This window comes from Dipteris shenzhenensis, chromosome 33 (genome assembly GCF_047967505.1).
Source record: "Dipteris shenzhenensis isolate YYH24624 ecotype China chromosome 33, Dip_SZ_1.0, whole genome shotgun sequence".
In the NCBI taxonomy this organism is placed as follows: domain Eukaryota; kingdom Viridiplantae; phylum Streptophyta; class Polypodiopsida; order Gleicheniales; family Dipteridaceae; genus Dipteris; species Dipteris shenzhenensis.
Genome location: NC_141628.1, coordinates 33,683,078 through 33,694,019, shown reverse-complemented (window position 1 = coordinate 33,694,019; position 10,942 = coordinate 33,683,078). Strand labels below are relative to the sequence as shown.

The window sequence follows — 10,942 nt, the reverse complement described above, 5'->3', positions numbered from 1 at the left end:
CATAGGCATTAAAGGGCCTTTCAAGTTAGTTAGGGAGAGACCTTTTCTGTTGCACAAGGTACCTCATCCTATGGAGTTGACTCAAGTCCCCAGATCTCTTCTAACACCCTTGCAGACAAGCTCAAACCAAATGACTTTTGTATGTCAAACAACGATTTGGTCCAAAAAAAATCGAGATGAGCTTGGTCAACCTTCTATGTGTTCTTAACCTTTCTTCTATGAGCTACAAAGGGAATGTACATGGTAGAAGTGGCCTGTAAAGAGGGTCCTGATGACTTAACACAAGGTTGCTAGAGTATCATGGAGCTATCATCTTGCCAATCCCATGACTTGCTACTTATCTTGTAGTCCATTGATCCCCAAAAATAAATTGGGCAGCATTCAACAACCCTCACTTGTAGTATAATCTCCTCCATCATGAGTCACCAACGTGTCCGAAGTATTGTGGGCATTCCAAAACTCTTTGGCTTTCCTTTGCCCATTTGCTTAATTTCTTTTCCAATGCTTTGCCCATTTGCTTATTTTTATTTCCAATGCTTTGCCCATGAAGACCCAACCATTCCTACTAGTTCATTGGGGAGCAACATTGTATGGCAAAATTTAATTTGTATGACGCAAGGCACTACCCCCTCACTCGCTGCTTGTTCAAGAGGATACGAAACCCTTGCAATTCCTTGAATTTACAGTTTATTATCTCTAATTAAATTTTTTATTTAAGACAGAGAGCAAGCTACCGATTACTACATCCTTTAGCATTAGCATTCTGCCATTTCCCTCTAAAATAGTCTCAGCACATTACAATGGTTGCCTTTTTGCATGGCGTGCCGCCAGGTGTCCACTTCAATGAAGGGTCTCTCTAGCTCTACGTCCCCAGCTTGCAAGCTTAACAAACGCGCGTTGATGGCTCTTTGCAGAAGGCATTGGAGGGCAATAAGGAGGATGGTGCTCTAGGTTTTCGACTACGGGTCGCTGTCCTAAAGCTTCACACACTTGTTGGAAGAGGGAGACAATGGAGGATGTAGGAGACAATCCATAGCAACTTTGAAAATGTCACACAATCACAAAGAGGATGGCACAATCTCAAGAAGCTCCTCCCTAATTGCCTTATTAATCAAGATTTGCCAATGAACAAAGCAAGCTATAATGCACACAAAACGCACATCCATCCATCAAGCTAAACTACTAGCTGAAATTTTATTCCAAGACAATGTGGAGGAAGAGGCGATGACGAAGATCACAAATGAAAAAACCATCACAAAGGCTAGCACTAAAGGAAAACCATCACAAAGGCTAGCACCAAAGGAGAAGGCTATTAAAAGACTACAATTGCTTGTGAAGACTATGATTTCATTTTAGTGTCTCCCGAACAAGCATTTCTAAGCAAAAAATTCTTCAACTAGTTAAAATGGAGTGCTTATATCATGATATGAAAATATATATGTAGGCACATGCGGACTCAAAAGGTCTCTCTGTTCAAATGCAAGACATGCACCATCTCTTTTGACTCTAATTGTTCAGAGGAAAAGCAAATGGTGAGGTGATTGTACCTCTGTGAGTTTAAATCCAAAAAACTAATAGAATGATATCCTGAAGAATAAATCTACTTGAGAGATGGGTATTCATTTCCTTTACACAAAATTGTGTTGGTAACGCCAACATGCAATAGCTAGGGCTGGCTGGGGATGATTTGCTCTACCTCGAATATCCACCGTTGGCCATAGTCACAAAAAACAGAACGTCTATTCAATCATTTCAACGAAATTCATTTTGTCTTCCAGACAAATCAAATAAATCAAATAGACTTGAAAATGAATAGTGGCAAATAAGGCATGTAATATTCAAGTTTAAAGAACAAAGAGAAATACAAGTCAAGACACCTATTCCAATACACAAATTCTTCAAACTTATTTCAAGCTTTTCAATCTCAATTCTCAAGTTTCAACTTCAGACCATTAATATTTAGGGAGTCAAAAGCATATGGATTGGGAATCTAAATACAAGAACATGGAATCGCTGATTCATAAGACAAATCACATTGTAATCTTTACATAAACTAAGGTATAAGTTATAACACATTACACATGCGACATGTCACAAAACCAAAAGAGTGTAAGTTCCCAAAAGCTTAGGAGTCATGACTCATAAGTTTCAAAAATGTCAAGCAAAAAGTTCACACGTAACATGAAATATCAAGCAAAATCTCATCAGTCAAAAGTCCCCCAATTGTTAAGAAGAAGGCTTATGAGTCGCATGTAATGGCCAGAACAAAAACCGGGAAATTTTTATTTTGAATAATGCTTTATGATTCAGCAAAACACAATTTCATGCCACCCCCAAAAAAAAAAAAGTTGTTTGAAGCACAGACTTAACGCTTTGTATCAAAAATGTTTCGTTCCGTTTCGATAGGATGAAACGTACTTTCATGTGACTATGCCGTTGGAAAAGTACAAAGTCCATCAAAACCATGCCCAGTATTTAATATGGGATGGAATGCACGTGTACCCCGTGTGCCTCTAAACCAACTAGTCATGGGGATGAAATTCATAGAACTCAGAACCCCATTTGGTTTCGCTGTTCTATCTTGGCGACTGCTATTCAAAGCTCAAGTGTACGAGCAGGCATACTTCCTCCACCATCGATAAGTTCACTTTCACAAAAAGACAAAAAAGCCAAAACAAAACAAAGAACTCCATATATTACTATGACAGCCTCAATATATATTGAGCAGAAACAACATAAGAAATTCCACAACAGCTTTAACCATTGTGAGGCATTAAGATTTGAAATGGTTGGAACATCAATAATTCTGGAGGCTATTTAATGGCTTCTGCATTCCGGGGCTGCTCCAATCGGGAATGCAGGGATCAATGCATCCAATGGCTGTGACAATGTTGAGGGCCATGTCCTGCATGGAGCGCACGCAAATATGAGATGGTAAGTGGGGTGTGTGTAGTAGTTTTCCTGAGGACGGGTGGGTGGGAGGTTTCTAGCTTAGCAGTTGTCCTATGAATCAAATATGAGCCAACATACAGATTTAAATTGTGAAAATACAAAGGGTGCACATCTGCATACATGCATACCGCACTGCTCAACAGATGTCCCACTAAATGGCCAAAATAGTAGATTAGAAGTCTTGATTCATGTGAAACTACCTGGTAGGACAAATACAGAACAGCGGCTCAGTATCTAGTCTAAAAAGTACAAAGAGGCTGCACATTAATCAAAAGACACAGGTGGCTATGACAAACAACTGAGACAAAACACTACGAAAGTCAAATGACTGTGGCCAGGGTGTAGATTTTTCCACTGAGGTGGGGAGCAGGGAGTTTGTTTCTAGAATAGCAGTTGTCCTGTTAAATGGCCAAAACATGTAGCTCAGCAATCTCTTCTAGAACTTGAATCAAATATGAACTAAAATATAGAGTGAAATTTGAACATGTGAAAATAAAGGGGGTGCACATATGCATAAATGCACGTGACTTTGTGCAAGCAAGAGAGAGAGAGAGAGAGAGAGAGAGAGAGAGAGAGACTGCGCTAGCTCAGCACTTGTCGCACGGCAAAGAATTGTAGCAGAAACCTTGATTGAAACATGTGAAAAGAACTGGCAGCATAAAGATCAGAACAGTGTCTCAATCATCTACTCTCAAAAGTACAAAGAGGAATCAAAAGACATGGTGGCTAAAAAACAACTGACACATATAAGACTAGGAATGCCAAATAACATCAAGTAACTGCAAACCTGCTCAGTGTAAATTAAAAACAAGGCGATGACTCTGAGCCAGACAAAGCATTGCTGAGTTCTGTAAGAGGAATTCTTCATGAGCTCTAGTGCATCAGAGATGAAGGCCTCATCAGCAGAAGGCTCAGTTCTGTAGATAACACCTCTTACGAGGGCCATCATATAAACCTGAGGAGCAAAATATATACTGCCAGCAGTGCCAATTGCCTTCTTGAAACTTTCTGAGGAGTCCAGATGTTAAGAATGATTGCACTTTCTACTTCCAGAACTCTTGGACTTGCACCCCTCATGTTTGAATTGCTTGTAACATTTTGATAACTCCAGAAAATTAGAAAGGATCTGAACTCTGATCATAGCAAGGTCCACAACACTTACACTTTTGTCAATGATACTCGAATTGTAACCTGTTTCTCCTCTCAAACTTTTTTGCGAGCTTATTAAGGACCATTTTTTGACGGAAAGCATTATACTCATCAACTGTGGACTTCGCCCACCGCTCACAGAACTCCTGGTCTGTAACAGCAAGGAGATGCATGGGAAATGGTCCTTTTGGAAGTCTATTTAAAGCCTTCAAAAATTTGTGGCGGGGTTGAATACGCTGCTCAAGAGAGAGACTGAAGTAAGCAGGAAAACTGGTTACAGTTTGCAACCCACATTTGAGTTCTTTCATTAGATAATCCGACTTTGGTTTAAGAGAGTTCTCAACTGAGAGAGAGAGAATCTGTAAACATTAAGACGACACAACGACCACCATCAGCTTCTCTTTGAGCAGGATAACCAAAATAAGAAAAGGAAAAGGGAACCCCCTCAAAGCATTAGTACAAGAAGTCACAAACATTTGCCCAACACGGGCCTTTAACTCACCTGTGTAGAACGGGTCAAAACGATGACAATGTCAGGATCGCTCATCCCAATACTTCTTAAGAAGTCAATTCGAGGCTGGATGCCATCAGTGATACTGTAATGAAAGAGCTGTGGATGCTTAGTTATCATCTTTGCCACCCTTGCTTGACTAGCTCCAAGCTTCTTCACAAAGTAGTTCAACCGAGGCCTCAGGGAGTCTTCAATGCTCTGTGTCAAAACCTGAGGACTCAGCACCACCACTTTCCATATCTCATCTCCACTGACCCCTACCTCCTCCAACAAAAACTGCACCCTTCGCTTGAGGGATTTCTCCAAGCTGCACTCAAGCAATGAGGGGGCGACTGTTATTACTCTTCCCAACTTTGCATCAGGTACTCCAATGCTCTGTAAGAACTGAATTCGTGGTTTCATCATGCGTTCCACAGTGTATTCAAGAACGTGGGGATGTCTCACGATGATTTTGCTCAAGTCCTCAACCTTCACCCCCAGACTTGTGAGGTATTCAACCCTTTCCCTCGCCTTCGCAACCCTGATTTGAAAACAGACCTTGCGTCTCTTGGCAATCCTTTGCAAGTGCACATTATCCAGACCCAAGGACAGCAAGTACTCAACGAGAGGCCGGCATTTTTCCTCTAGCTCAAGTCCTGCCAATTGGGATGAGATGGGATCCTCTTTCACCACATCAATCCTTGGCTGAATCATGAGATTGAGAGACGATGTCTGCTTTTAGAAAATTATCTGAACGAGGGTGCAGTCCACAGCATGCAATGAACCTCACTTGAAATAAAACCTAAACGAAGACCTTGATTAGACAGAAGGAAGCAGAATAGCCGCTTGTCTTTAGACACGATATGAGCGGCAAAAACTTAAGTTTGTAGTTGGGTGAGAGCTTCACCTGTGCAAGAGGGAGAGGTTGTTTCTCTTGCTTTTCTGTAGGTTTCTTTGCACTCTCCTGGGCAGCTAAGATTCTCCTCAGTTTTTGTCTTCTCACAATTTCATACGCCCGCTCCTCCCATTGGGCCGAGTTGAGATCTGCTAGCCGCACTGGTTTGGGATCGAGGTCTGAAAAGCCACGGTTCACGGACCTCGAAGCTCGATAATCACGCAGATCAGATTTCGTCGTGCTCTTGAGGTCCGAAGCAGGTTTTTTCGCGACTATCTTCAACCGATGCACTTTCGAGAGGGGGAGCTTGGGAGGCACTTTCGAGTGGGGGAGCTTGGGAGGCTGTTTTTCAGCATCAAAGTACATGTCGTCGAAACTGTCCTGCTAGAGGCGTACCCTTGAACGCATTAGAGTCGGAACAAGCCAATGCTCAAAACATCAAGAACGGCTGCGAAAAACGGCCAAATCTGGTTCAAATGCATTCACAAGGCAAGTAGCAAAAGCTAACTTGAGATACAAAAGGAAACGGAGAAGAAAGAAGGGGCGTACGAAAGGATAAGGCCCGTCGTCGTCGTCGTCAACATCGTCGTCGACGTCGGAATCGGAGTAGAAGGAAGAGGGACGTTGGTCGGGCGGCTTGAGGCGAAAGGACTGGTTGCTGGGACGGCGGGAGGCGACGGAAGGGGCGAGGTCGCGAGGAGGGAGAGGGCCAGAGAAGGCGATCATGGCCATGGAGATGGAGGTGGAGGAGGGAGAAGGAGAGGATAAGGCTATGCGAAAGATGTTCCGAGAAGATAAGGGATCGGAGAAGGAGCTACAGGATATCATTGTTCTGTGCGAGATCAAGCTTCATCTGGAAGGGAAGAGGAGATGGCGAGCTTGGAGGATGCATGGCTATGGAGTCTGGTCTTCGTCTTCTTGATGTTGCTAGCTGTTTCAGAGCTTCCATGGCGATGGCTTCTAGACTTCATTTTCTTCTTCTTCTTCTTCTTCTAGCAAATGAACACCACAAACTCATCCCTTCTCCTCTCTCTTTTCTACTAGGATATGTTCTCGCACGTGTCTCTCTCTCTCTCTCTCGTGCATACATGCACATGCTCTAGGGCACATAGGAGCTTCTGCTTGTCGTTCACTAGTCTTTCCTATACGAGTACCCTGACCCGTCTACGATGGACGGGTTCCTTATGTTGGGAATTGGGATGATACCATTAAGATTTTAAATATTAGAATGCTTTTTAGAAAATTTGCAAATTGGATCTTGGTAGCATTACATGCATCTCTCTCTCTCTCTCTCTCTCTCTCTCGCTTATATAGATCTGTATATATATATACATATATATATATATCTGTATATATATATATACAGATAGATAGATAGATATAGATATAGATAAAGATATATATATAGTCCTCATCAAAAGAAGACAAATTCTTAAAGCCTCCAACTCAATGTGAAACGCTAAAGTGCAATGACGAATGAATTCGGTAGTGATATGCTGAAGATATGGAATCAGATAGTGAAGAATCCGACATTTGGAGGATGAAGATAGTAAGTCAGCAAAAAGGAGAAAACACAAGAAGCGTCTACAGAAGCGTGGGGAGCTCTGAATGGAGTAAACGGAACATCCCGGAGGGAGCATGACTCCACAAGTTGTCGTCAAACAAGAGAGTTGTGTTGGTGTCATGTCCCTCGAAGAAAGCCTGTGGACCATTGAGTGACAACCAAGCAACTGATTCCCATATCATAAAGAAGGGTGCTCTATGAAATATGCAAAGTATCCTAGCTATCTACCTACTTATCTATTATAAGACTATACATACGCAGAGTCAAATAGAGAGAGAAATAAGGATATATATACATACATACACATACATTTAGATATACATATGTCTAACCATTCCAGACATAAACATAATTTTCACACTCTATTCTAGACACAATTACAAAGATGGCATTGGTCATTGTTTCAAATGTTGCAGAGGTGATTTCTGTATCGCGATGTCAACCGTCCGTGAGCAGGACAATGTTTAGAGTATAGGCGTCGATGATGTACTCTCAAAACACGACATAGACGACATTTATTATTATTGGTGGATCCTATATTGTAGAGAGGAGATCAGGGAGCTCTATGTAATATCTTTTTGTATTCGTCAGGGGATTCTGGCTAGTATTACATCATGGTATATTTGGAGAGCCAGATGTACAGAGGCTTTAGAGGACTCCCAGGTTCACCCTTCTCAGACTATGGCAGTATCTAGCAGATACTATACACACTTTGATGGCCATTTGGGCAAACGTACAGGGAACCTCCAGGACTGCTACTGCTAGGAGGGTTGGTTTTCTCAGAGTCTGGAAAGGTTTCTCCTTTCTTCTCTAACTCTCATAGAGAGCTCATGTAATTGGGAATTTTGTTATTGAACTAACCAAGCACCTATATGAATGAGTGTGTAGCCATATGGGTGCATGTATATGAATATGATATCCAAGCATAAACATATATACATGAAATCTAACTTGGTTAACATATATATATAAACATATATACATGGAATCTAACTTGATAAAATATAAGCAATAACATGGGTTGTGTGTGTAGCTAAACACTAGGCAGAAGAGAGCCTGTGTTGTGTGTGTGTGCTTTATTACCTTTATCTTATTAACGAAAAAACAAACAAATTAACATCACCAACCTAATGTAATGAAGGATGCAGAGGAGAGGTACTGGAGGTGCAAATGATTGGTGAGCTAATGGTGATTGCACAGGAGTTCCTACAATGAAAAAAAAAAGGTTAAGTTGGTTGTGCACTTCTATATGTGTGTATATAGTTATACTATCCATATAATATTGGGATTCTTTGAATGGTGTGCATGTGTGCACATACATACGTGCGGAGGCACACACACACACAGACCATCCTCTCTCTCTCTCTCTCTCTCTCTCTCTATCTCTCTCTCTCTCTGCTCTCTCTTTTCTACATCCCTCTCTAAAACAGAACAAATATAATGTGTTTGAAGTGGAGTAAATATGGTAGCCACGTGATTTTTACTCAGTAAATATATGCGCATCCCCCCCCCTTACCTCTCTCTCTCTCTCTCTCCAAGACGGTGTGTGGCTAGTGGGCATTTTGACATGTGTTGGTTCTAGGCATGTAATAGGATAGGATGTGGTGAAAGAAAGTGGGCTACAATGTTTAGTCTAAGCATAGGCTCATTGCAGAGACATATAATCAAGCATGGCTATGGCCTGGTCAATTTTCTAGTCTTACTCTATGTGTAATAGGTTGTGCACTTGTTGCATGATCCTTACTCATACTCTGGCTTATTCCATTGACCACATCAAGGAGTGACAGAGTCAAAGGTGTATATAATTATTTGATGCCTATCCGGAAGGCCTTAATCTTCAAGAGTCCCAGCTTCATGTTGATAATCAAGATTTACACGGTGTTTGATTTGAAAAGGTCATCATCATGGAGGCTAACTATCCCCATTCAATTTACAATACACCCATTTAAGTTACAACATTATCATGGAGGCTAACTATCCGAGTGTGTATGAGGAGCGAGTCTTTTGATGAGTTTTGGAGTGAGTTTCGGAGCGAGTTTTTTTTGGCAACCAACATGTTTTGTTCCACTTATTCCACTTGTGACATCTCTCTCTCTCTCTCTCTCTCTCTCTCTCTCTCTCTCTCTCTCAACAACACCTTACCGCCCCCCCTCTGTGATGTATCTCCCTTTGTGACATGAATTTATAAATGCTAAATTTGAGGATCTCTCTCTCTCTCTCTCTCTCTCTCTCTCTCTCTCTCTCAACAACACCTTACCACCCCCCCTCTATAACATATCTCCCTTTGTGATATGAATTTATAAATGCTAAATTTGAGGATCTCTCTCTCTCTCTCTCTCTCTCTCTTTGCAACACCTTACCACCCCCCTCTTTGTGACATATCTCCCTTTGTGACATGAATTCGATGCTGAATTTGAGTGTGTGTGTGTGTGTGTGTGTCTCTCTCTCTCTCTTCTCTCTCTCTCTCTCTCTCTCTCTCTCTCTCTCTCTCTCTCTCTCTCTCTCTCTCTCTCTCGCATTCCACCATTCACGTGAGAGATGTTACGAGAATTGGAATTATCCCAATAATTTAATCCTTCAGTATTTAGTTTAGTGAGATCCAGCATTTTTGTTGCACAGCTGATGCATGTGTGCTCCATGTTTCGTAGTGATGCATGTGTGCTCCTACATGGTTAGATATACAGCTACGGCTATATGAGTGTGTAGCATTGTGTGTGCCACTTATGCGATGACAGTATGTGTAGCATGTGTGCACCACCGTATGATTTTATTCATGTGTAGCATCAGGTGCACCATGAGATGGTATGTGTCGCATGTGTATGCCATTCATCTATGATTTATGGATTTTGCATTGCTATAATACTGAAAGGTTGATTGATTGTGGTGATTAATTCCAAGGTTATCTTATGCTTGAAATATTTCATTACTATTGATCGTGTGAATCCAGGGGAAGAGTAATTGATCAGGCGATGGCATCTAGCAAGCATGATCTACCATATTTTGGGCGCGTAGGATGAATAAGGCTTATGCCTAATTTTTGATATTACAAAAGCTTATGTACATATTTGAATTTTGGAATATTAGTGGCTTGGCGAAGTGTATAAACTAAAGTTAGAAAAAGCTTTATTTTTAGAAAAAGGCAGCTATTCTAGAAGGTGGATGGGCTTTTTGTAAAAGGATGCATGGAGGAAAGCAGAGGGGCTTTTGTATGATTTTTGCTCGGAAGCTTTTTGGGAAATATACATAAATACATAGGAGGTGGAAGGAGAGCACCACACCTATGGGGGGAGATTGTACCCAGCATGCTTGTTCTGTCTCTTCCGTTTGTGAGTTTTGAGAGTTTGTGCATATTTTCGAAGAGTGTTGCTATGTTTTTCAAGGATTTGCAGGTTCCGTGAGCATTTCCCGTCGCAGTGGTATCAGAGCCAGGGGAGAACCAGGGTTCGTCATCCATAGCACGGGAAGCACACGCACCCTGCATCCTCAAACAAGAAACCGCAGTACGCATGAGATTGCGAACACCGCGTACAAGAGCACAACGAAGTTCGAAGTAGCAAAAGCGAACAGTGCAGAACGGCTCACAGGCAGAGAGCACCACACCTATGGGGGAAGATTACCTAGCACGCTTGTTCTGTCTCTTTCGTTTGTGAGTTTTGAGAGTTTGTGCATATTTTTGAAGAGTGTTGCTGTGTTTTTCAAGGATTTGCAAGTTCCGTGAGCGTTTCCCATTGCAGTTGTATCAAAGCCAAGGTTCGTCGTCCATAGCACAGGAAGCACATGCACCTTGCGTCCTCGAACAAGAAACCTCAGCACGCATTAGATTGCAGACACCATGTATAAGAGCGCAATGAAGTTCGAAGTAGTAGAAGTGAAAAGTGCAAAACGGCTCACA

At 41.8% G+C, this 10,942-nt stretch overlaps 1 protein-coding gene across 1 annotated transcript; it reads right to left on the bottom strand.

Annotated features, from left to right (window-relative positions):
• Window positions 1-2,840: 2,840 nt before the first annotated feature.
• Window positions 2,841-6,476, bottom strand: LOC147880004 (transcription termination factor MTERF9, chloroplastic-like). Its single transcript, XM_087372095.1, has 5 exons — window positions 6,036-6,476; window positions 5,499-5,867; window positions 4,604-5,296; window positions 3,073-4,460; window positions 2,841-2,905 (listed from the first exon to the last, which is right to left on the bottom strand). The coding sequence occupies exons 1-4, from the start codon at window positions 6,312-6,314 to the stop codon at window positions 4,122-4,124; spliced, it is 1,680 nt and encodes a 559-aa protein (XP_087228221.1). The 5' UTR covers window positions 6,315-6,476; the 3' UTR covers window positions 2,841-2,905; window positions 3,073-4,121.
• Window positions 6,477-10,942: the final 4,466 nt, after the last annotated feature.

Coding starts and splice junctions, on each gene's coding strand:
- LOC147880004 (XM_087372095.1), bottom strand. CDS start 6,314: ATGATATCCTGTAGCTCCTTCTCCGATCCCTTATCTTCTCGGAACATC. Junction 5,868..6,035: donor ACGACGGGCCTTATCCTTTC/GTACGCCCCTTC, acceptor CGCCTCTAGCAG/GACAGTTTCGACGACATGTA. Junction 4,461..4,603: donor TTTTGACCCGTTCTACACAG/GTGAGTTAAAGG, acceptor TAATGTTTACAG/ATTCTCTCTCTCTCAGTTGA.